This window comes from Halichoerus grypus, chromosome 3 (genome assembly GCF_964656455.1).
Source record: "Halichoerus grypus chromosome 3, mHalGry1.hap1.1, whole genome shotgun sequence".
NCBI lineage: Eukaryota > Metazoa > Chordata > Mammalia > Carnivora > Phocidae > Halichoerus > Halichoerus grypus.
The window spans coordinates 81,266,495-81,293,291 of record NC_135714.1 but is presented as its reverse complement, the minus strand read 5'-3'; the positions used below and the strand labels follow the sequence as shown (position 1 = coordinate 81,293,291).

The window sequence follows — 26,797 nt, the reverse complement described above, 5'->3', positions numbered from 1 at the left end:
AGAGACTCTTAATCTCAGGAAAAAACTGAGAGTTGCTGGAGTGGAGGGGGGTGGGAGGGATGGGGTGGCAGGGTGATGGACACTGGGGAGGGTATGTGCTATGGTCAGCGCTGTGAATTGTGTAAGACTGATGAATCACAGACCTGTACCCCTGAAACAAATAATACATTATATGTTAATAAAAAAAATAATAAAAATAAATAAAAATAAAAATCCAGATAATTTTGGGTGTGGCTCTTGTTGATTTCTTTCTGCAAAGAATTCAATTCCATTTAATTTGGGGGAACTTCTATCTAGAAAATACTTCAAAAAAGAAGAAGACAGATTCACCCGGAAGCCCTAAATTACACTGCTGATCCCTCTGATGGCCTGTTCCATTTCTCTTCTTTGGTTCCTTTTAGTAACACTGTGGGTCACCTTTCACATTAAAATGTGCTGCCTTTTGATTTCTCAATTCCTTTAGCCACAGTTTCATAGAAATCAAAACTTTAATTTTATCACTCCTATCTCACTTCTGCCCCACCATATCTTTAAATATCAAAAAAAGGTAAAAATCAATTGCACTTCCATTTCCTTTTCTTCAATTCCACAACAAACGGAAGAATAATTCTTCTGATTATCACACTGGTTCAGAAACATTGTCTTATACTCAAAATAAAACACATCCATTTGATTCGACACGTACATTAGAAAAACTAAAGGAGCTGAGAACATTTTGTTTAGAAAAAAGAATGCTAATGAAAAAACTTAAGGACTTTCAATATTTAAGACTTTGATTCTGCACAAAAGTGACCATCTTTTTATTTTTCTCCATTGAAGATAGCAAAGGAGTAAAGATTTAAAATCCCAACAAGAGGGATGCCTGGGTGGCTCACTTGGTTAAGTGGCTGCCTTCCGCTCAGGTCATGATCCTAGGGTCCTGGGATTGAGGCCTGCATTGGGCTCCTTGCTCAGCGGGGAGCCTGCTTCACCCTCTCCCTGCAGCTTCCCCTGCTTCTGCTCTCTCTTTTTCTCTGACAGATAAAATCTTTAAAAAAAAAAAAAAATCCCAACAAGAGGGATAAACTAAAAAGTTTGCTTTGGAGTCATATTTTCTGACAACATTGTCAATTACTGAAGTGGAATACCAAGAGAAGATGAACTTCTCATCCACGGGACCAGCTGGCTGTGGATAGATGTCTTTAAAAGCATGATGATTCTTGGCTGAGTTGATCAGATAACTGGCCTGCTCATGAGAAGCTATGGAGAGAATGACTTCCCATGGTTTCTTCCGACTCTATGATTTAATAATTACAAATAGAAAACATAGATTTTGAAAAGTCAGAGAGCTAAACAATTCCAGAAGCATATCTCTGCAGTTCATTGCATAGAATATTATACATATGCTTACCGATTTTTCACCCGGGTTTTAGACTCACGATACCACAGGCTAAACTCCATTGCACCTGAAATGTCAATAGCTAGACCACCCTGGACATCCATATTCGCCTTTAGTCCAGATTGCAACTGAAGCTCCTAGAAGCAAAAATATTTAATAATAGTAATAATAACAATAAGCAAATTTAGTCAACCCCTTTCCAAAGGCACGTTCAGCCTCCTGCTATAGATAATAACACTTGAGTTGTGCTAATGTTGGAGTCTTTCTCTAGACTTGGAAACACATTGTCCTAATCTTGATCACTGGAAGTAGACTGTTGATTCGCTAAAGTATTTAGTCAATGGGTTTGTCAGTAGTTAGCCTTTAAGTCTTGCATTTTCTGAGGACATTAGCTGGGGTGATGTTGGCTGAAAAGTTCTTCAGCTGGATTGCAATCACATTGTCTGGGAACAGTGTTGGAAAAGATAATGGCTCTGGAGAAAAAAAGGCTCAGTATCCTTAATTTTGATATCCCTCCAAAGATCTTAGGTTCGTGGTAACTGGCAGCATGACTAACTTCCTTATGTAACTGCCCTACTCAGACCAAACAAGCCATGCTTTCCCCAACTATAAATGCCACGATTTTGCTTTCTAGAAAGGATCATATTGATCTCTCTGAATTCTCTCCACTTTCTGAAAAACATGGCAAGAAATCTCAGCTAAAGGCCTTGATTTACAACCAGGTATACCAAAAAAGTCTCATTGTGGCATGAAGCTACTTTTAGTCTAAAGACACTTGGATGAAAGTGTGAGGTTCTTAACATAGAACTCAGGACACATTAGGAGAAAACCTTAAGAATACGTACAGCTACATTTACTCTAGAACTAAATGTGGTTGTGGTCGGATGCAAGGTTGTCTCATGCATCATAACTAATATTTAAGGAACACAAATTATCCTGAGAAAGCCAGAATAATTATGCCCAAATTTTAACCAATGCCTATGAACTACAGAACCAAGATTTGAGTTCTCCATTTGCACTGTAATCGTGATTGTTCCCAAATGAACCCTACTGTGTGCCCTGTCTTAGAAGTATTTCCTTCTGGTAGCCTGGGTGGCTCAGTCAATTAAGTGCCCAGCTCTTTTTTTTTTTTTTTTTTTGGTGCAAAAGGGTGACTTTATTATAGCGCAGGGACAGGACCCGTTGGTAGAAAGAGCTGCAGCTACAGGTGTGGGGGGTGGCTGATTATATATTTTAAGTTTTGTGGAGGGAGAGATGGTAGAGATGACATAGGTTTCTTTTTTTTTTTTTTTTTGATTCTCACTCTTTTTATTTTTATTTTTTTATTTTATTTTTTTATTATGTTATGTTAATCACCATACATTACATCATTGGTTTTTGATGTAGTGTTCCATGATTCATTGTTTGCGTATAACACCCAGTGCTCCATGCAGAACGTGCCCTCCTTAATACCCATCACCAGGCCAACCCATTCCCCCACCCCCTCCCCTCTAGAACCCTCAGTTTGTTTCTCAGAGTCCAGAGTCTCTCATGGTTCGTCTTCCCCTCCGATTTCCCCCCCTTCATTCTTCCCCTCCTGCTATCTTCTTCTTCTTCTTTTTTTTTAAACATATAATGTATTATTTGTTTCAGAGATACAGGTCTGTAATTCAACAGTCTTGCACACTTCACAGTGCTCACCAACTCTTTTTTTTTTAAGATTTTTATTTAAAAAAAATTTATTTATTTGACAGAGAGAGTGAGTGTACAAGCAGGGGGAGTGGCAGGTAGAGGGAGAGGGAAAAGCAGACTCCCCGCCGAGCAGGGAGCCCGACGTGGGGCTCGATCCCAGGACCCTGGGACATGACCCGAGCTGAAGGCAGATGCCCATCTGACAGAGCCACTCAGGCACCCCCAAGCATCTGACTCTTGATTTCAGCTCAGATCATGATCTCAGGGTCATGAGATTGAGCTCCATGCTGAGCATGGAGCCTGCTTAAGATTCTTTCTCTCCCTCTTCCTCTGCCCCTCTACCCCCACCCATGTGCTCACTCATACGTGCACATGCACTCTCTCTCTCTCTCTCCCTCTCTAAAAAAATAACAAAAAAAGTATTTCTTTCTTTGGATCTTCTCCTCTCTCCCCAGTTTGAAAACTATAATCTTGTTAGTCCACCCAATCAAAAAAAGTCTTTGATGTGGACTTTGGCTTTCCCACTGGCCATACGTTAGGTAGATCAAAACACACCAAGTGCCATGGAAAAGAATATTTCACAGATTTTAGACAATGTGCCTTTTGTGGGGAGAGAGCATTTCCATTGCAGTCTGGGTTTTAAGGAGTGCCTTGGCTCTCTGGGAAGATTGCATTTTTCTCATGCAAAGGGACCATGGAAGAACTCTTAGGTGTAGTCACAGAGGAATTTTCCTGAGCTCCCATTGAAGGACAGAGCACTGAACCCTGTAGAGGGACACACCACTCTTTCTTTGTGAAAGGGACTAAACCACATAGTGCAGTGGTTCTCATTTTTAAGGTACAAAGTAAGTGGAACTAACAGTTCTGAGGACCTACTGTGGCCCCAAAGCTCTACATTTGGTATCTCATTTAATTCCCCTACTAATCTTCCATGGTAAGCATTATATCTGAAGATTTAAAAGGAACCCAGGCCTGCTAGCCATACATGGAGACAGAATGAATACCCAGACTATCTCTAGGGAGGATACTTTTCTATTACCACACATGGCTATTACAAAATCATAACTCTATTTTGTCTCCTAGTGTTCTGAGAAATATTATAATAAAGATCATAGGCTTATGTCCTTGTTTGACCCAGAATGCATATTTATTTAAATTATTGCCTATGAGCTACAGGAACAAGATACTTTACATTTGTAGCTAGTGTGACCCCTTGATCTTGGACCTTTGGTCTCAAAGGTGTCTCTTAGTTCAAACACTGATATTTTGACAAATTATCCCATTGCTTCCATTCAGGAAAATATGTTCTTTGCTGGATAAAGAGGATCTCCCTATTAAGCTGACTTTACCAGACATCCTTCTCTGAAGAGTAATCCAGTTAGCCGAAAAGAGAGAGGGAGAGTAAGCACAGAGTAATTCCATCTGCCCTGGTGGCTGTGACAGCCTATCCACTGCCAAAATTTCCTTCAATGTCAGCACTTGACCTAGAGTGGTATGTGCCTCTGAAGCCGGGACGGCATTACTGGATTGCTCTGCAGAACCAGGGAGCGTCAAACAGCTTATTTGTATAGTAACCCCTAATCTGCCAAGTACTCCAATAGGAAATACACAGACATTGGGTTATGTTTTAATAGCCACGGGATGATCTTTGCCTTAGAATACACCTTAGGTGACTTCTCTTAATGAACAGAAGAACTTTACAAGATCATCTAGATCAGGAGTTGGCAAACTATGGCCTGCAGGCTGATCTGGCCCACTTGCTGTTTTTGTAAATACAGTTTTGTTGGAGCACTGCCACACTCATTTGTTAATATATTGCTGAGGGCTGTTTTCACCCTATAGTGGCAGAGCTGAGTAATTGCAATAGAGACCATATGGTCCACAAAGTCTAAAATATTTGCTTTCTGCCCTTTACATAAAAAGTCTGCTGAGCCTGATCTAGATTACTGTGTTTTCATCAAGTTTACAGCCTAATTCTGACCATCAGAGATTGTTGATAGGTAGCTGAGCACACACAGATGGGGTTGGAACCGTCATGATTCCTGTGTCTTAAAATGTAGATCACTTCCTCGGCACTCTTATGCCTTCTTCAGAGATTTTTTCATTAAGAATTCATCTCCCCTTCGGGGTGCCTGGATGGCTCAGTCGGTTAAGCGCCCAACTCTTGATTTCAGCTCAGGTCATGATCTCATGGTCGTGAGATCAAGCCCCGTGTCGGGCTCCATGCTGTGTGTGCTGGAGCCTGCTTAGGATTCTCTCCCTCTCCCTTTGGCCCTCCCCCATGCCACATGCATGTACATGCTCTCCCTCTCTCAAAAAAAGAATTCATCTCCTCAGAGTTAATACTGTAATGGATACGTGCAATGCAAAATTCTGATATAATTTGAGAACTGTTTTTTCATATGTGACCTTGAGGATTAAGGGATATGACAGGTACTGCTGCTTGTCCTTCTCTTCATTCATTTTAACTACAACATAGGCTGGTTCAGAGTGACAAGGTGCCCTTTGAAAAACTACACTTACCAGTTTTCCTTGCAGCTAGGGATATCCATAAGACACAGTTTTGATCAAAAACAAAAGGGCTTAGGTTATTTTCTCCATAATTTCTTGTTTCTGTTAGCATTAGTATTTTCTCTTTTTTTCTTTCGGTTCTATTGAAATATATATGACATTACTGTATTCATATTATATTGACTATTTTCTTTTTTGCCTCAACACTGAGGATGTGTTTTCATCAGCTAACAAAGGTGAAAGAAAAGGCTGCTTCCTAATAACAAAGGGGAAAAGGAGGAAGGGCAGCAATACCAAGAGGGTGAGTGCTTAGAATGTGAACTCCTAGATGGGTGGAACCTTGTCCTCTGAGGTTCCACCCATTTCAAATGTGCCTGGAACACATTAGGGATTAAATAAATAGTTGCAGAAGAAACGGGTTACCTGGGAATGATCTATCAGCAGAATGAGTCCCTTCACCACACTGACAGGGTCACCAGATGCTGACAGCATTTTGGACATCAAATCACTGTATCCGTTGAAAAAAGTGACAGGTCTGAGCTGAACATCAAAGAGGATGGCTGACATGCCAGCGTAGGAGTCAAGGTTCTCCTCTCCCTCATCGGGAGTAGCTGCAATCAAGGCCTCCAGTCCTTGGGCTTCAATGACCACCTGGGGAAAAATGGAAATAACAGTGCTGACATCAGCTCCCTGCCTGTTCTGTAAGTGATGGGGAGGCTTCTGAGCTGTGGCTAGAACTTTCCTAAGGGTCAGAAATTCAGGCAGCTGCAGCAGCTAGGCAAACAAAAACAAAACAAAAACAAAAAACCAACTCTATGCCTGAGCATAAGGTGAATTCGTTTTCTTCATTTAATCCTTGCAACCTTTTATCCCTTTTGTAGATGTAGATAACCAAAAACCAAAAATCTCAAATGGCAAAGACAGAACTCAAACCCCTTCTGTCTACCAAGGCCATGGGCTTTCCATTTTATGGTGTCATCCTCAAGACTCTTAGTCCCTCCAGGACTGTCATATACAATAGACCAGCTGTCCTGCAGAGCTCCTAACAGGAGATGGAGAAATGTTGGGACAGTAGCGGTAAGGCTGCTCCTACGAGGGGGTGTGGAGCACTCTAAGCCATGACTCACACCTTTCCTGCCAAACTTCTCTCTCGAGCTGAAAGAAAAGATGATAGAGGCTCACATCAAGATCTCTCCCATACATAAGAATCCTATATATTCTCTGTCCCCCATACCCAGCCCCATAACCACTGGATGTTTGGCATTTCCAAGTGCCTATCAGCAAACAGATGGTGATTCCTCAGGACAGAAGGACATAGTATTCTAACTAGAGTCTCATTGAAGGGTATAGTAATATAATATGGATAAGAACTCAAGTTTGTGTAGTACTGGATCAATTTTAATGCTTAAATGAGCTTATTGAGAAGGTTATAATTTGATATGCATAAAAACTAAAAAGAAAGTATAGTTTATAATTAGGAAGCCTTTATAGATTGTAACCAAATTTTGAATAAAACTAAAGAGATGGAATTCAGCCAGTTGTCAGATGCCTACACTTTATTCTTTTTCCTCTTGGTGGTACTGAAAAACATAGACTCTTTAGAGAGTCAATGTTTTTATTATGGGGAATCAACTTCTTCATAGAAACACCCAGAGAAGGAAAATACATTCCAGAGTTAGATACGTGGAACTTTAAGGAATATATCTATGAATAAAAATATAATATTTTTTAAAACATAAGTGAAAAATATTAGCACAATTTCAATTTTGTGAATAGGTTTGCCTTTGAAATGACAAACAGATATTTGGCAAGTCTAGTAAATCAAATTACTTAGGTTTCAAGTTCATACTTGAAACTCTCTCTGGAATTATAAACCATACAGCCTCCCGCAGATGATGGAATCACAAGCTACTTAAAACAGGAGCCACCAATAACTTATGCATTCTATAGTGTTACCACCAGAATATCTATTATTCTACTTTGGACTAATTTTTTACATACTTTATTAAGCAAAACTAATGGAAAATGAGTTACCTGGCTACTGTGAAGATGAGCTTTCCCAATGTACTGAAAGATGTTCAGGTTACTTCTCCTTAGAATGCCAGAACCAGAGTAAAGAATGTCCAGGCTGTAAGTAGATGCTGAGTGGGGAGAACCTAATCACAACAACAACAACAAAAAAAAAAACAGTAAAACACCCAAACCCCTGTAATTTAGTAACAGTTCCAGCAATACCAACTTGGAGAAGGGCAGAGAGGGAGAACCCCTTTTTGGGTGACGTACGTTCTACGTAGCCAGTATAGGCAGAAGAGGATCCACTCTTGGAGAAACGGTCATAATTATGAGCAACCATTTCCTTCAGAACTCGACGGACCATTTTGCTGCAACACAGAAAAGGAAAAAGCTGCACATTCATTGTAATGGTGGCTTCCTAAGTCAGATTTGGAAAAAAAACAAATCCTCAGTGGAAAAAAGAGGGGGCCAAATTTTCCTCATGCCACTCCAAGACCGGGGAGGTGCCAGCTGGAGTGCCAGCATTAGCATTAGGGCTTTCCCCTTCATTCCTCAGATATTTGAAATTCAGGTTGGTCTCAAAATGACAGCAAGGCAAGGACGCCCAGCTATGAATGGCTTAAACCAACTGATGGACACACCTCAGGAGTGGAAAATACATGTTCTATGAATCATCATGGTTCTATTGTTAAATAGTATATACTTTCAAGGAAAGCTGTACCAAACTGGATGGGGGGGTTGGTTTGCTCAATATTTCTTTAAACATTTTCCTATGCTCTCTAACCTTATCAGTGGCTGATGACATGTCACAGTTCATTTCCAGGAATTTTTTCTACTTACGGAGTTTTCAATTAAAGAGACATCTCAGTAAAACCCACAAATGAATGATTATCTCCTCTAAAGTAAGTCTTAAACCTTACCCTATGCCACTATCTTGTCTACTATCTAAGGAGTGCTGAGATCTTTCTGATCCCGACTACTTAACACTAATCATATCAGTAATAACAAAATTATGGTACTATCACAAAAAATATCAAAATAATCAACTAAAGAAATCTGGATCTAGATCTGAGGTAGAAAATTATTGAGGAAGGGAATAGTAACCCTATAGGTCCCCCAATATTATAAGATATTAGCCTGGAGAAGAAGGGGTGAGGAGATCATGATGGCTGTCTTCAAATAATCAAAGGGCCTGCATTTGGATGAATGATTAGACCTGCTCTGCTTTGCTCCAGGGATTGGGGCAAATAGGGCCAATAAGAAACTTTCAGTTACATTAAGAAGTACTGGTGATAGTCTCTGAATAATGACACAAGTTCCCTCAGAGGAGGCAAGCCCCCTGCCACTGGACAGGTGCAAGCAAAGACTGGACACCACCTGCTAGGAGAGTAGATTCCACACTGGAGAGAGATACCAAGCGAAGTGGCCTGTAATGTCCTTTCCAACTCTAACCGTTTTGGTCCTGAGAATCTGCCTGGCAGTGTTGCGACGGCTTCCTCCCCTTTCCCTGGCTGCTCTCTACCCCATTGTGTCCTCTTTTACTGTCCCCTGCATCACTAGGTTCACAAGACAAGGGCAGTAGACCCACCCAGGATCTCCTCCACAGTCCCGTAAAAGCAAACAAAGAAATCGAAGTCAAATCCATTCCACTTGGAATACATGGCTACAGACAGATTTTGCTTCTTCCTCCCTCACTCATCTGCTCCTTCTTCCTCCTTATCTGTCCTGCTCTTTTCTCCCTTCTACCTACTCCTCCCACACCCCTTTCTTTTATTGCCTTTAAAAATTTTTTCCTTTGTCTTTATCTATTTTCCAACCTCCCCCATGTCTGTTTTCCTTTTCAACTGAAAATGCTCAAATTTGATCTTTCCTAGGGATCCTGCTGTGCAAGTAACTCAGGGGAAATGGAAATTTCTTTTCCAGCTCTCTCATTTCAATGAGGAAGTGCAGAGAGCTCTGCAGAAGCACCACTTTGAAGGGAGACATCAGTGAATTTGGAAGAAGAGACCTGGGTACTGGAAGGAAGAGGAATCCAGTAAGAGTTACTAAAAGGGATGAAGTCTGCTGATCCCACTCCCCATACGTTGCATAGTCCCAAAATGAGAGCCATGCCTGAGGTTTTTAACTTAAATGGTAGATTCATTTGATCTGTGATAGATGAGGCTTCAATGTTAGATCACTAACCTTTGGAAAGTTAACATGAAAGACCATTTGGTGAGAACTTATATCACATTGTTGTGCTATTGATAAAAATAGTCCTATTAAAAATGTAGTTGTGTTTTAAAACATCACAAACGTTTGGCAATATATACTTACCAGACTGATCAGGAGACCTAAGTAAAAATCCAGCTGGAGTGCCAGCATTAGCACTGAACCCCGGGTTTCAAATCATAGTGCCAAAGTAAAGTTGTCTTATTTGGACTGCTAAATAGTTCTTCGAGGAAACTTGGCCAACTCTGGTTTTATGTAACATAACCTAGCATAATGACTGCACCATTATTATTAGCCACATGTGTACTACACCAATGTACAAATAAGCTTGAACAAGTAAGTTTTCTTAGATAAACAGAGAGACAGGTGCACTCCATCATACCTTGCAGGCATTTCAAAACGTAGGATGTCTTGAACAACAGCGAGCATGTATTTATTCATTTCTTTGGGAAGATCCCCAATAGAGAGCAGAATGTTTTTTACTTCCATGTAGGACGGATTGTTATTTAAAATGATGGTGGCTGCAGTAGTGCGTACAGTCTTTTCATGAACTTTACGATTCTGGTGGTATATCCTGTTCAAAGTCTTCTTCACCTGTTCAAAGATGTTCAAACTTAGGACACATCTAGATTTTTTAAGTTGATATTGTGATAGGAATAGTTAGTGCTCTTAAAAATATGCATGTGCTCTTACATTTCCCAGGGTTCTTTGCAGTTAGGTTGGGGCCACAGTCCTAGCCAACAGACCATGAATAGAATTGCTGTGGGTGACTTCTGGACTTGGACAGTTAAGAGCTGGTGTGCCTTCTCCCTCTCTTTTTACTACTACTGTAGTAAACTTAGGGCCACATTTTCCCTTACCTTCATTAGGCATGGCATGAATGAGAAACAAACTTTTGATAAGCTGAGATTTTGAAGTTCATTTGTTATTGCAGCATATCATGGTGTCACCTAACTAATACCGATTTTTAAAGATACTACTGGGGAGCTATGGCTATATTAACTGATATTTCCTTAGAATGAAGTCCCTCAGGATCCTCCCTTATCCTTTTTTAAAAAATTAATAAACTTCATTTTTCAGGGCACTTTTAGGCTCACAGCAAAACTAAGCTGGAAGTACAGAGGGTTCCTATATACCCCTTGCCTCTAGTGTCCCCCCTGCCCAACACACATGTAACACCCCCCCCATCAGCATCCTGCACCACAGTGGTACATTTGTTACATTTGACAAACCTATACTGACACACCATTGTCACCCAAAGTCCACAAGTTACATTAGGGAACTCTTTTCTTAACAAAACATTAACACCAAAGAAAATCTGCTAAAATAATGGCTTCTGTGGCAACAAATATTGGCAACAAATAATTTTGTTGGTTACTAGCATTGCCTAAAAATATGTGGTATGGGGGCGCCTGGGTGGCTCAGTTGGTTAAGCGACTGCCTTCAGCTCAGGTCATGATCCTGGAGTCCCTGGATCGAGTCCCGCATCGGGCTCACTGCTTGGCAGGGAGTCTGCTTCGTCCTCTGACCCTATCCCCTCTCATGTGTTCTCTCTCTCTCTCATTCTCTCTCTCAAATAAATAAATAAAATCTTTAAAAAAAAAAAAAAAAAAATATGTGGTATGGGGGTGGGGTTTCTGTACTAGGCATTTATAAACAGTTCTTTCAATTCCATTTCCCTCTGCTTTTTTTATTTCCCCCAAATGCTGGCCTTGTTCTCAAGTGTAGAGGAGTTAAACAACTCACCTGAGACAAACAACTGGGAAAAAATAGCCAGAATTTATAGGTAGGTGTCTGTCTCAAAAGCCCATGACTCTAGCCATCATGCTTTGCAGTCTACCAACTTTGACACACACACAAAAAAAGTAGTGGGAAGGTGCTCAGCTGCGAACTGGGAATATCATTCTCAGCAGGCAGCTTATCTTGAAGTTTAAAAACTTTTCTGTTCTAACCAAAGTTTAATTTAGATGGCTTCCTGAAAATGCAGCTATAAGAACCAACACAGAAATTCTTAAGCCAGGATATTTCAGTGTGGAAACATTTAACAGTATTTTAAAACTTATGGAAGTAAAGGTATTTCTGGAAAGAATTTGTTTCTTAAAATAAGAGGATGTGCTTCAATATTTATGCTTCAGGATACAGGACATTATCTATTCAAAATGTAAGGCTGCTTCAGAATAGCCTTAAATCCAATTTAAGAGTTATTTCTAAACAGGAAAGAGAGATAGTTTGGGGGGAAAAAAAAAAGGCTGACTTCAGAGAACTTTGCATTTGACTCAAGTTTAGACACGCTTCTTTTCCTTCTGTGAATGTTGCAAATACTCTTGGGGAATTTACCTCATCAGTTATGAAACGGACATCGTATCTCTGGAGCGTGGTGGTAGCAAGATGGCTGACAGGCCCTTCCCCTGCCTCTGTGTACTTCAGAAGGAGTGGGATGCCTTCGGGAAGCAGTGCATTCTTCAGAGCCAGGAGGTACATCATGGTGTCCTCTTTTTTCTCTGGTCTTTCAAGTCCTCCCAGGATTAACTTCTTGGCTTCCACCACTGCCTAAAAAATTGATGTACTACCTCAGACATATGTACAATCATATATTAAATAAGGCTTGGACAAGACTGGCTTCACTCTTGGGTCCAAGAAAACAACCCAAAGTTTTAGAAAGTTTTGTACTGGTTGCCTGACTGAGACACACAATGAAAATGAACAAGTATACTTGATAAAGGTGTTGTGTTTTTTTTAAAATGCATACATTAACATATTCTTAAGAAGGAATGAGTACAATTAATAATTGACATATCTACTTTTGAACACATTCTGAATGTATAAAGTCATTTTTAAAATCCCTTTGTGATTGATTATTCATAAAACTGCCTGTTCATTGAATTTCTAAAGGAACAATTAGATGGCACCTAAGTGATGCCACACGCTTTTTCTTAAGTAACAGTTTGGTGAAAGTACTTAGAACTTGACCATAAGGTCTTGTTCTAAATGTTTAAAAAGTGCTTGTTTCCACTTGAATCCAATTTGATTAATGCTACCATACAGTTCAAAAAATATTTCTTGAATGCCTTCTATGTGGCAAACACTTTGCTAGGTATTTTTCAAATATGTTCTTTAATCAAAAAGGCCCCTTTTTCTGGCCTAAAAAAAAAAGAATTGACTATAAGTTAATAGTTTAATGGAAAAGCAAATTACAAATAGGGATGCCTAGATTTTGGTCTTTGCCACTACATATGTTTTAGGGGCTTCAGTTTCATCTTTAAAGATTCCTAAGGTCTAATTCAACTATAGGATTTGCAAATTCTGAAATTAGGCAGCAGGTACACGGACACACATACACACATATAGTAGGGGAGAGAGAGAGAGAGGGAGATGGGGGTGGGGGAAGATATAAAAGGTCCCCAAATAGAAGGAAAGATACTAAATTTCATGTGTACTCAGAGAAATGCTATTTTTCAACTATCAGATTGATTAAAACATTAAAAAGTTTGATGGAGGCCCCCTGCCCTGCCATCTATCCTCCCGAATATCAATGATGTGGATGGAACTGGAGGGTGTTATGCTGAGCGAAATAAGTCAAACAGAGAAAGACATGTATCATATGACCTCACTGATATGAGGAATTCTTAATCTCAGGAAACAAACTGAGGGTTGCTGGAGTGGGGGGTGGGGTGGGAGGGATGGGGTGACTGGGTGATGGACACTGGGGAGGGTATGTGTTCTGGTAAGCGCTGTGAATTGTGCAAGACTGTTGAATCTCAGATCTGTACCTCTGAAACAAATAATGCAATATATGTTAAGAAAGAAAAAAAGAAGAAGAAGAATATAGCAGGAGGGGAAGAATGAAGGGGGGGAAATTGGAGGGGGAGAAGAACCATGAGAGACGATGGACTCTGAAAAACAAACTGAGGGTTCTAGAGGGGAGGGGGTTGGGAGGATGGGTTAGCCTGGTGATGGGTATTGAGGAGGGCACGTTCTGCATGGAGCACTGGGTGTTATGCACAAACAATGAATCATGGAACACTATATCTAAAACTAATGATGTAATGTATGGGGATTAACATAACAATAAAAAAATTAAAAAAAAAAAAATAAAGATCCAACTTCTTTTCTCTCTTCCATTTTTTCCTGTGCTCTACTCTCACCCATCTGCCCCACAAATATGAATACTTTGTGCTCCAGCTCCACAGAATTTCTCACTGTTCTCAGGCATACCAGACCCATTTTGACTTTGGGCCTTTTCATGCATTGTTGTATTTTTCCTAGAATGTCCTTCATTCCATACTATCATCTCTTCACCTAAAAAGCTCTTCTAGACAAAGCTTAAATATTACTATTTTGGTGAAACCTTCTCCAGCACCCCCAAACAGAATAGTCTGCTATATATTCTGTATTCTCAAAGCACTTTGTTTATATTTCAATATTATTTTTTGTTTGTATTTGATAAATGGACTGGGAGTTCTTTGAGGATGGTAGAATATTTTATGCATCTTTATATTAAGGGATTAACATCACCCCTAGAACAGAGTAGATACTTATTAAATTCTGCTGAATGGATGTTTTCATATGTGAATTTTGTCTTTAGTCAAGATATTTGATATATGGTTACTGAAGTAAATCGGCTATTCAAATAATTATGGAAATTGAAAAAATATAAGAAGTCATAGTTCTTTGACGTCATAGAAATAATACAAATTTGATCTCTGCCAGAACTCACTAGGCTGATGTTCAAACACTTTCAAAGCCATTTTTTTTTTTTAGTAATCTTTTTCCTACTTAGGTTACTTTCTAGTTTGGGTTGTCTCTTTTGGCACTATTTCAAGAATGTTCTCCCTATTATTTTTAAGAGCAAGCACTCAGCAAGCAAAATAATATAGTGATGTCTTTTTTGAGAGAGAAGAAAAATGCTGACTAGAAGCTGACTGTATAATGAATGTGGACCAAAAAAAGACTTTTTATATATTCAGCATCTTTAATCTATTTGCATTATAGAAAGATAGGCTGTGTTGGATATTAATCCATTTGGATTTTCTATAACTAGTTAAGCTTACAAAGTGAGGTTTTGGTTTTTTTATGAGAAAGATGTTAAAATTAATAGTCCACTCAGACAAATGGAGAAGCTTTGAGCAAATGAAATTAAAAACAAAATGTAAAGCTCTGGGTAATCAGAAGTAACAAAATTCCCTCCATCAAAACTCAAAACTGCAAACCACACTTATTATATTCCCCAGGGCACTTCAGTCAGTTAAGCATCTGACTCTTGGTTTCCGCTCAGGTCATGATCTCAGGGTTGTGAGACCGAGCCCTGTGTAGGGCTCCATGCTTGGTGCGGAGTCTGCTTAGGATTCTCTCCCCCTCTCCCTTTGCCATTCCCACTCATACTCTCTTTCTCTCCTTGTCTCTCTCTAAAATAAATAAATAAACCTTTTTAAAAAAGTTCTCCTCTAGGAGATAGCCCTGGAGTCTAATATTTTTCTAAGAAAAAGAACTATATCATACATGCCATTGAAAGCCACATATGTAGTGGGCATTCAATAAATATATATCGGTGAAGGATTAATAGACTATTCACTCTTTAGCAAGTATTTGTTGAATGTTATCTATGCATCAGCAATTATTTTAAGCAATTGGTGTTAACAAGACAAAGATCCATTTCTGCATGGAGCTTACATTTCAGTGGGAGACAGAAATAAGCATAAATGTCATGAATAACTGAATTCTAAAATATGTTAGATGATAATAATTGCTATGAAATAGGGAAAGTGGAGTAGGGTAAGGGAGATTAGGAGTGCCAGTGATAGGCAGCTCAGTGAGTATACACAGAATGATCCAGAACTATATAATACATGAGATTGGATTTGCACTTACTTTGAGCTTGCAGCCTTCATTCTGACACAGCTTCCTGACGAGGGCCCCAATGATGATCATAACAGTTTCTCTGATGTCATTGCTCCCAAAGGAACCTTTGAACTTACTCTATTAACCAAACAGAGATAAAATAGGTTATCAAAACATTTAAACATTTCCAAGGGACATTTTTAGAAATGTTTTTTTAAGATGCAACATAACCTATGTCTAAGGAAAATGTTTTTATGTTCCTAGATAGCAAATTGAAAATTTTGATTTGGGGACACTTACAAATTCACTTTCTACTTTAAATTGAAGAATTAATAGAATCTCTCCTCTCCAGGTCTTCTTAACATGGGTCTATGAACTCCTGAGGGGTTTATGGATTGGGTTCACTGCGTCAGTGAACCAAAAAAATAGTCTGTAAAATTTTGCATATGGGTGAAGAGGAGCTTCACTGATTTATCAGGTCCTCAAATGGTCTCATTTTCCAAAAAGATTATGAGTTATTCCACTAGATCATAAGTGGATAAGTACACATTTTGTTTTTAAATCTTGGATCCAAGAGAAGTCTAACTTTTGTTTCCAATGTAAATTTTTTAATATTGGAGGAATTGTATCTCTTCAATGTATTGTATATTAGATGCCAGGAAGACTTTTGAAGTCAAAACAAATCTTTTAAAATCAATTTCTGAAGCATAACCAAGATTCATCTCTGAAATTTTGTTCTATGTCTAATTGTATGATAGGTGAATATAATCTTTAAATTTCCTTACCATACAGTTTATGTCACTTTAGAGGAAGTGCAAAGAAGACACTATGTGAAACAGTTTACTACAAGTAATGGATTAATGGATAGAAAATAATCCAATTACTGCCTAGATTCTTAATGAGCTTTTTTAGTAGCTGAGAGCCTTTATTTTCCCAGTGTTCATTTGACTTACAATGAGGGCTCTTAGGAGTTCTTCATCCGGATGGGAGGCAAATCCACAGGCATAAAGAAACCTCTCCTGGAGGATAATGCTACTGTCGCTTTTGAAATCCAGAAAGTCCAAAATGGCGTCTAATGAGTCTGAAGTCTGAGCAGAGGTGACAGCATCCACCAGTTGAGGTCTACAAAAAAGGGAGAGTCATGGATATCAGTTTAAGGAATTATTTAAATCTCTACCATTCACAGACTCTCCATTGATTTGAGTTTCCTAAAGAAGTGAAATTTTTTCATATAAACAAACAACAAATGAATGACTTCCTCAAAAAGACCCCCCATTTTATTTTAAACCTCTCCTTTAATGCCTCTCTCTCTAATTCAATGTATACTCAGAATATACAAACTAATTTTACTGTAATAGCCTAAGTCAAACATAATTTGGAAATTTGTATGTCAAAATTATACAGGCAAAATTATAAATTAGGTTCAAAGTCTTTTCTCTATGAGTCAAACATCACAGTTATGGTCTCAAATACTGATTCTCTTTTATCTAATTAGCTTTGCAAATGTACACATTTCTCAAATGCCTAATTTAACTCAGGCAGTATTATTTAAAGAAAAGATGGGAAATCCTTTTAACTTTAATTTATATCTGAGGGAGAAGATGTTGTTCATTTTTTCTAAAAATCAAAAGTACCATGGTATAGTTACCATGTTCATGTTCAATGTTCAACCATAATGGCTATGTGTGGACAGAGCAGAACTCCTAATTCTAATTATGTACAGCAGTCATCAGGAATCTGGTTGAGTCTGGGATGGTAAAATTTCTGAAATTAGTTGTCATACTAATGAATATATTATGTATGTAAGTTTATTCCACATTGTATAAACACACCATACATGTGTTTAGTGCTTTATACTTTAAAAAAAAGATACACTTGCACTCTATCATTTTGTTCCTAACAAAAACCTAGTAGTAAATGAAGCAGAGACTGAGAGAGAATACTTATTAGGTGCCTATTACGCAAGTACTGCACCAGAAATTTTAGGTGTGCAACTTCTCTTTTGCTTTCATTTCTTTGTCTGTAAGACGGGGCTAAAAACAGTGGTTACTTAGAATTGTTGGGAGGATTAGATTACATAATCTATGTAGAGCACTTAGAACACTCAATAATAGGATGTTATTAATACAATTACTTCATTTAATCCATGAAACATCTCTGTCAGTTAAATGCTAATATTCCCCCTTTCGTATGAGGAAACAGACTCAGAGATGTTCAAGGCCCCACAGCCGTTAAGTGTATAGCTGGGGTTGGAACTCAGGTTTTTCTGACTCTGGTATCCATGATATTTTAAATACATTAGTATTTCTCAAAGTGTTTTTTTCCACGTGATTCTAGTCCTATGAAATGATGTAAGGAAAGGGATCTTCAAGATTATTTTAAGTTTAGAAAATGTTTAAGGAAACTTATATGTAATAATTTACGACTGAAGATGTTGAAAATTTCTACAGCCAAGAAAACTATTTGATTTGATTTCACCCAGCATTTTTCCAACTCAGTTGCTCACAGAATTCTTTCCTCTTGGCATACTTGTTAGTATTCTGCAAATTACAGGATACACACAATGGACACTTTGGGAAATGTTACATTCCACCACCATGTCTTCCACTATGCTATAACAAATAGAAGGAATTATTCTCCGTATTTTATAGATGTTGAAAGTGAGGCTTGGAGAGGCTAAACGTAAACAATTTGCTCAAAGGTTGTACACTGTTGGAGGTCAAAATTAAAAACCAGGTCTTCCAGGGGCGCCTGGGTGGCTCAACTGGTTAGGTGTTGACTCTTGATTTCGGTTCAGGTCATGATCTCAGGGTCCTGGGAACGAGCCCCGTGCCCAGCGGGGTGTCTGCTTGAGACTCTCTCCCTCTGCCCCTCCCCCGCTCTCTCTCTCTCTCTCTCTCTCTCTCTCTAATAAATAAATCTTTAAAAAAAACTAGGTCTTCTGATTTTAATTCATCCTAGTATCCTTTCTATTACACTACACTATATGTGGGTTACACATTATATGGTATAATATTACGTAAATATAAGTATCCCCTGCTTTTCCAAAGTTTGTGTTAGGCTACTGTGCTTTCACAAAAGACCTACATTAGTACCTGTTTTTAGTAACCAAAAGAAATCTGAAGAGGATTTTTGCTTTTACCAAAAAAAAAGGTTAAAAGCAAAATAGCATTCAACATGTTTTGCAGCAAGCCCGTTACAGAGGCAGTGTGCACCCTGAGCAGCGAGTGTGGCCCCACCAAGCCCCTTCCCAGGGAACTACACTCAGCATCTCAGCATCAGGCCACCATAGCTTAGAACTGTGTCTATGAGCATCTGGGCTTTATCTTGATTTATTTTGTGTATCCATTTGCAAGATGTGTCCTAAGGTATTAGTAAAACCTAAGAGAGGTTATTTTTTTCGGTTTGGAAATGCTTAAAAATTTTCCATGTAAATTAATGGTAATTCTTTGCTTTACACCATTTCGGGTTACAAAAGGTTTCATAGGAGGCTCTACTTTTGGGTAGCAGGAGAAACCTGTAATCTGATTTAGAAAATACATCATGAAATTATCCAAATAATTGCTACCTTAAGACTTTTAGGAGAAAAATAAGGTTAAAGTTTAATTCAATCTCCATTCTAAACTAATAGCCAATTTTTAAACTTTTCTTGTCAGTATCTTTGCTTTTCCTATAAAGACAAATCACCCTACAAATATATCTTAAAGTTCGATGATTAAAACAGGAGTCTGAGAATCTCTAACTTTGTGTATCTTTCAACTTCTGGTTTAAATATTTATTTTTTGAAGAGAGCAACCAATTCTGGTTAGTCATATGGAATTCCTATCAATTTTAAAAATGTCCTCAAGGCAAGTAAATAAATATAATCAAGAATAAATAGACTTCTTGAAAAAAAGCTCAATTCTCTTCTTGGAGAATTGAGTCCTTTGAACTCAGGGACTATGGCTACTGGTACTGTGTGTGTGTGTGTGTGTGTGTGTGTGTGTGTGTTGGCCAATTTCCATTTTTTATTATGTTAATGGCTAGTTTTGACTGTCAGATTAATTGAACCACTTTCTGTATCATTAGGGCAATTAATATTATACAGTTGAATTTGTATTTACAAATTCTATATTACAGACAAAAACCACTTGTATTTACAAAGTAAATCTGAGAATTAAGTCAACTCTCTTTATTATGCATGTCAATGAATCACACTTTCAGCAAACGTTCAAATAACACACAGATTTCTTTTGACTACCTTAGTTCTCAATTTTCTATATAAAAAAAATGGCTTTGATGGGTATGATCACTGGATCTTTAATAAAATTACATTTTTCAATTGAAAAGTCATACTCTTTTTTTTTGTTTTTATAATCCAACTCTAGAATCTTTTCAAATGTAAATTAATAGGTCCACACACAGGGGGGCAGCACATGCATCCTGGTGTCAAGATGAAGCCCTACCCTCCCTTATCTATGTACCAATTTAGACCTGATTTAAACTCATAAACACTCAAAAAATGTTCATTCTGAGTCACTGCTAAAACTTTGTTTTAGCACATTTCTGGTCAAGTAATTGTTAAATTACTGTATTGTGGCATAACTCTTTGATGAAAATATAAAAACAGCACAATAATTGATTTGGAAGTTGGGTATTTGGTTAAAAGGGGTCTTTCTTAATAAGAAACCAATAACCCAGAAATGCTTTTCTACAGACAACCCCACACCAGACTGGGGAACTTACAACACTTCCTTGTTTTCAGCCTTGAGGATTTGGAGGATCTCTTCTCTCTTTGCTGTCCGGAGGCGCTGAATGAAGGCCAGGAAGCTTCTGACAGCCTCAGCCTTGGAGAGCTGGTCAGGCTGCAGGTGTTTTCTGGTTGACTGCCAGTGCTCTGCGAGCTGCAAAGAAACACGGCTGCAAGCTCACACCCCATTCGGGATTCTGGACATCCGCATTGTCAAGGGATGTTCTCCCCGGAAAGAAATCTTGCCTTGTAACTGACAAGCAAAAGAAGCTTGTTGCATCTTACCTCCATATCCCTGATTGCCTCCTGCCCCTCTCACATTCCTGTGACTCTCAGAGACAAATCTAGAGGCCTGCTGACCCTGTGTGCGATTCCTCTGCAGGAGGACCATTTTTGTCTGTTAGTACTTACCTCCAAAGAACCGAGGCTTCTGGGCCTATAAGGTCAATTGTTACACCAAAGGAATTACACCTAAGGCCAGGCTTTGACTACCATCCTGCAACTGTGCAGGATTTTCGCTGACAGCAGGAGATGTTGGAAGGGGAAAAAAAATAAAACTGCTGAATTATTGTGTCAGGTTTCTTACGTACTGGGACCTCACTGAAAATCAGTCTTTGTAATAACTTGAGCTCCCTGTTCTATCTCTTTATTTTATTGTTTTTATGACATGCAATGTTTAACTATGCTGAGGTCTGCATTGTTCATTACTTACACGTTAAGTAGAGTAGTATTTAGATAAAGGTAATTCTTATACTATTGTTATTCTATTATGATTTTAACAATAGTAAATAATTCTAATTAGTGACATGTTCTGGCCTTGAAATATATTAAATAACTGATTTTTCCTAGTTTACCACTTTTCCCCCTAGTTGTAAATAATGTGTTTATCCCATTAGTGACCTCCAGCAGTCTAAGAGGTCTGGGGTAATCAGTATGCTACAAATATTTAAATTATTCACTCCTTCTAATAAGCAACAGACACATATTTTTTCTTTTTCAAATCTCTTTTGGTTATCTAATCTTAAGAGGATATTCCAGGGCAAAATTCCAGCTATTCTTAGCTAAAAATCTACTGGGTCATTTCTGAGGGCAGAGAGCACACCAGTGTGAATTCAGATTTTTTTTCTTTAAAGGGTTGCAATGGTGACAGTGTACTGAAATTGCAAAAGCAATTCCTCAAAGACATAAACCCTTCCTACAATAATGAAGAAGTAATTATCAAACATCTAAAATGGCTTATAATTTTTAATAAACATGGGGGAGAGAAATTAATAGTTCACAGCATTAAAAAAGATGATTGGTTTCATCAGTCACTTTCCTAAATAATTTCCACCTTTGTATGACACATTAGAAAATTACACTGGAACATTAACTGTTATATGGAAGAAAAACAAATAAAAAATAAGATTTGAGAATGATGATTCTCTCTTTCTTTTTGTTTTTCCCTTAGTTCAATTTGATAAATTTGAGAAATTAGCAAGGACTTAATGTCTTGTACTTTAAGCAAATTATGATATTAGTTCTTGATAATTCTACTTCTCTGAACACCAAGGGAACAGCATCTTCTGGTAGCTACCAACAGAGCATGAAGCCAGGGGTTTGCTCTCCTGACAAGAGGCTAAGTATTAGGAAATGCTAGACCCAAAGGTCCTATCTATGGTCATCATCACAACTGACTCATGAGATAAATGAAATTTCTCTTTGTTGGACTTAAAATGTTATGATGATCTACATTTTGCCTTGAAGGTGTGCTATCTCATTTCTGTCCGTAATTGTAGGGGAGTTGGGGTGTGGTAAAGAAGTGTTTCCTAATTTAGCAGGGAGCTTGGTATCCTTTTTTGGTCCTGACAGCAGTACTCAGAACACTGAGCTCAGTTAAATATTTCACCTGAGGACATACTGCTACTCAGTAGTAGAACTTTCAGGATTCAGATCCCTGTCCATGCTCTTGACACTATATGCTTTCCCCGAACTTCATTAGACCCTTTATCCCCCACTGCATTCTAGGTACTACTATTCAGAAGTTGCCCTTAAGTCATAACATTTGTAATTTGAAATGAGTGGATGGTAATTATTTGTTAATTATTGTTGGATTACACCTCACCTTGTGTGCATATTGTTACTAGGGCCATTAGAATTCAGTGGTGACTGGTAGCTCTTTATAAACTTTCTTCAAAGAATTAACTGAAGCTTCCATTGGAGACAAAAGGAAAATCGAATTTTAAGCCATGATAATTCCCCTATCTGACCACACAACGCAGCTGTTCACACTTACAGAAGGGCATCCTTTACACTCGCTCTGGAACTCCTGTCCCACAATGGGAAGGGCCCTGTACTCCGAATCAACTGCTTTAATTATGGCTGCAACCTGCTTTCCAGGTATCAGTCTTGGGCCTGCTTCAGTGGTCTTCAGCTCTAATTTCTGCCTGCACAACCAAGGAAGAGAAATATCACATTAGCAGCTTTATTTTGAGTGAACAAGCTACTGATTGCCATTCTTTTGGCAAACCAGATACTAATTTATTCACACTATGTAAGTCCATGTCTTTCAAACTGCAATATCTCAGTAGCAGAAACCTCAAGATAATTATGAAATCTTTCTGGAACAACAATTTTACTCAAAGGTTTGAAAATAAAAGTCTGGATTTAAGAGAATACAGGGAAGAAAACTTGCCTGGATGCTGAAGAAGATTATGTGATGTCACTTCTTTTAAATTTAGCCCTGCTTTCTGAAAATATCATCCATACAACCACTTATTAACTAAGACAATTAAGAAAAATCTTATTTACTGAAAATGGCTTCCACGATATTTTTGCCTGAAATGCTCTTTCAGAACCTTGTCTCTCTCCCATCAAGAGGTAGAGTCTGCATCCCTATCCTTGATCCTGGGCAGGACTCTGTGATTTTCCCCAACTAAGAGAGGGAGAATGGAAGGAAACTATTTGACTTCTAAGGCTAAATCTTAAAAGGAAATTCAGCTTTCATCCGGAATGTCAGCAGCACATGTCCCTTTGGAGACTTGAGCTGCCATGTACAAAGCCTGGCTCCCTGAAGCCACCATTCTGAAAGGCCACATGTTGACAAAGAGAAATGCTTGGGGAGCCTCAGTAGTTTGAGTCTTCCCAGTCCAGATAACAAATAGGTGAGGGAGCAACCTTTGAACCAGCTCTGGTCAGTGACTGCCACTGCAGAACAGACACCAAACAAGGAGTGCCTCGCTGAGCCAAGGCAAGACCCAGAATTCTGACAGAATAATAAAATGACTGCTGCTTTTTGCACTACTAAATTGGGAGTGGTTTGCTGTAGGGCAGTGGAAACCTGATAGACCTGATAAGTAATTTAAAATATTTATTTTATATGAAAATACATGAAAACAATATGGTGCAAAGTAAAATGCAAAATTCTATCCAGATGAGACTTCAAAAAAAATTTCAAGCATTTATAGTTTGAGGCACTTCTCCCAAGCCTTTGCATCCACTGCCCTCTGATATTAGAGCTACTTGAGAGAAAGCATTTGACAAGCGATGGCATAAGGTAGAATACATTTAATGCTAGGAAATCTTCTAAATTAAAATCTGAAAATAACATATACTCTTAGATTTGAAAGTTCTAGTTCTCAAGCCCCTGAGAACTTCTGACCAGAGAAATTTTCACACACTGAAATAACGGGCTTGAATATGGTATTATAAATCAAAAATACAAAAATTCTGTTGTATCACTTTACTATGGAACTTTTTATGTGTTTCTTACAATAATAACAACTTTTTATGTGTTTCTTAACAACAACATAAACAACAACAACAACAACAGATATCTCAAGGAGAAAACATGCAAATGCTACCACTTTTTAACCTTACCATTGGAAAGATCTGACAGAGAAATTAGAAAATAAACTAGAATGAATCAAGTAGTTTGCTTTTTTAAAATGTAAATCTATTCAGTAAATGATTGATATAATTTTAAATGAAGTTGTATTAAAAACAGTATTTAATATATGCCATATATTATTGTAGATGATGTGAAAACTAAAGGTGAACAAGATATAATCACAGTTTCCAAGAAACTAACAGTCAAACTAAGGAAGCACTATATATATATGTAATATATATATAAAACATACATACATTTAACATTTCTAACATGTATATTTAAAAACCAAATATAATAATATATCAAAGAACAGGAAAGAAAATTTAAATTTCATCATTATCTTACTTTGATACTATATTGCCTGCAATGGTTTGTAGGAAATTCATCCGAAAAGCATGTGTCTCTTCTGCGAACACAGCTATAACAAAGCTGTCTTCTATCTTATAGGTAGTGACAGATGTGGCTTTTGAAGTGACGCCCAAGACCTAAATAAATACATAAATAAATAAATATTTGGAGTTGTAACAATCAGCTTTTTATCTTTGAATCAAGTCAAATAGCAAACTCTCTTCTAATCTTCAAAAGAGCTTCCTCTTTTTAAATTTTATTTTGTTATGTTAAGCACCGTACATTACATCATTAGTTCTTGATGTAGTGTTCCATGATTCATTGTTTGCGTATAACACCCAGTGCTCAAGAGCTTCCTCTTAACACCTTCCCTTCACCACCCAAACTTATAACATATGAAAATAAACCTTTTTCATTTGGTATTGTGTGAAACAATACCCTAAACTAAAAATTATAAATGTTCCCAAATTATATTGTTACCTTATTCTTCTATTATTTTAAATTAATCTCTACAAAATGTAATTACTTGGATGCCTTAAAGAGGATGATATCAATCATACCTGATTTGAGGTTGTAAATCCAGACCTCTCTATTTTGCATGAATCCAAGGCCTTAATTTTGGTCACTTTGTCCTGATGAGCCTGGTATGTCACCTTACAATCCCCAGAGATATCTACCTAAAAAGAAAAGTAAAAATACAACTTTTGGGATTGTCACATGGACCGTTTAAATTCTAGTGGGAAGCAGCCTGAAAACTGGGGTTCCTGATATTGCCATGGGAGACTGCTTTTTTGTCCAGGCTGACAAGACAGAAGGATAGGAAGAATTCAGTGTCTCCTGAAGCATGTGGATTCTTTTCCATCCTCTTTTGTTGAGTCTTATCAGCACCTTCTATTGCCCCAGTAAAAATAAAGGATTTCCTACTTCTCTCTAACATCTAGTAAGAATTGGACAAATGGCGTGGTCATAATCAAAACCTCTGGTAAGTGGATAATTATGTGGAAAGGGGATTTGACTTTTAATGCTGTATCTAGATGTGAGTATGTGTGTGCATGCGCTCTTTTGACTAGCTGAATATAATTAGAAATCCTTAAAAACTTGTGGGATTAATTCAACTCATTATAAGTCACATTAACAATTTGAGTGTGGGCAAATGTATATCAGTACAGATTGCTTAGCTTCTCTGAGCCTTCCCTTGGGTCTCGACCAGCACCACACGTAGCCTTTATTCTAGTAAACTACCCAATACTTCCTTGGCCCAGCCCTGCCAATTAGATTTTCTCACCCACTCATGGGTTGGCTGAATTCAGAACAGGTAACTCAGACTCAGCTCTGCCTTTGGCTCAAAGTGTGATACTGGGGGAGCCCTTAACCTCTCTAGTTTAACCTCAGTTTCTTCATCTGTAAAATGAAGGGGGTTGGTAGAGACCACTGGTTCCCCAAACTGACAGTGCGTCCAAACTATCTGAGAAAACTTACAATACAGATGTTCAGGTCCTCCCTGATCTATTGAATCAGAATCTCTGCAGGGAATCTGTATCTTAAATAAGGTCCCCATGGGATAGTGATGTACAGTGACGCCACTGAAATGCTCCCCAATGTTTTCTACATCTCTATCGTTTAGTCATTCCATAAGTCTCCTTAATATAATGGATTCTAATTTCTTTCACCCTGTATTTGAGTATAAATTGGGGTAAATGGCAATTTGTTTCACATGTAAGTGAGACTTAACCATGCTACTCACCTTTTCTGAGCATTACCATAGTAGTAACTTTTTTACTGAATTTCTACAAATTTCTATTCATATTGCTCCATATGAGCAATTTTGGTAACTATTGACAAATAATATTCTGGATCCTTAATATTAATAAGTACCTCGTTGGTGGTTCCAGAGCTTAACTGCATCTGAAATAGGCTAGCCAGGCCTCTCTTGAGATTTTCTATGGCCACTGGCTCATTTGGATATGAGTAGAACTCTTTGACCTGGGGGAAAAAAAGACAAACATATATGAAGCAAAAATGCATCATTTATCAATTTGGTTAAATAATTAGCAGGAAAGATCAGATTTTCACCCCTATCAATCTGGGACACAGAGATCTGTTACTCCAAAGCTGGGATTTCTTTTTTTATGAAAAGATGTTATTTAAGTTCCTAAGAAGCTAGACCATGAAAATATAAAATTCTGGGAGACAGACAATTAAGGCTCTGAACATGATGGACATAGCC

The 26,797-nt window shown here is 38.1% G+C and overlaps 1 protein-coding gene across 4 annotated transcripts in view; it reads right to left on the bottom strand.

The window, feature by feature from the left end:
• The window catches only part of MTTP (microsomal triglyceride transfer protein), a 98,572-nt gene that overhangs the window by 4,184 nt on the left and 67,591 nt on the right, over positions 1–26,797 (bottom strand). For all 4 annotated transcript variants that reach the window (XM_078068992.1, XM_078068991.1, XM_078068993.1 and 1 more), the window contains 13 exons: positions 26,446–26,553; positions 25,131–25,247; positions 24,568–24,707; positions 22,627–22,777; positions 20,348–20,505; positions 16,576–16,744; positions 15,653–15,760; positions 12,122–12,334; positions 10,167–10,378; positions 7,844–7,941; positions 7,595–7,716; positions 5,984–6,211; positions 1,391–1,515 (listed from right to left, as the gene is read on the bottom strand). In XM_078068992.1, the coding sequence (XP_077925118.1) occupies positions 1,391–1,515; positions 5,984–6,211; positions 7,595–7,716; positions 7,844–7,941; positions 10,167–10,378; positions 12,122–12,334; positions 15,653–15,760; positions 16,576–16,744; positions 20,348–20,505; positions 22,627–22,777; positions 24,568–24,707; positions 25,131–25,247; positions 26,446–26,553 (1,949 nt within the window). The remainder of the gene's footprint in view (positions 1–1,390; positions 1,516–5,983; positions 6,212–7,594; positions 7,717–7,843; positions 7,942–10,166; positions 10,379–12,121; positions 12,335–15,652; positions 15,761–16,575; positions 16,745–20,347; positions 20,506–22,626; positions 22,778–24,567; positions 24,708–25,130; positions 25,248–26,445; positions 26,554–26,797) is intronic.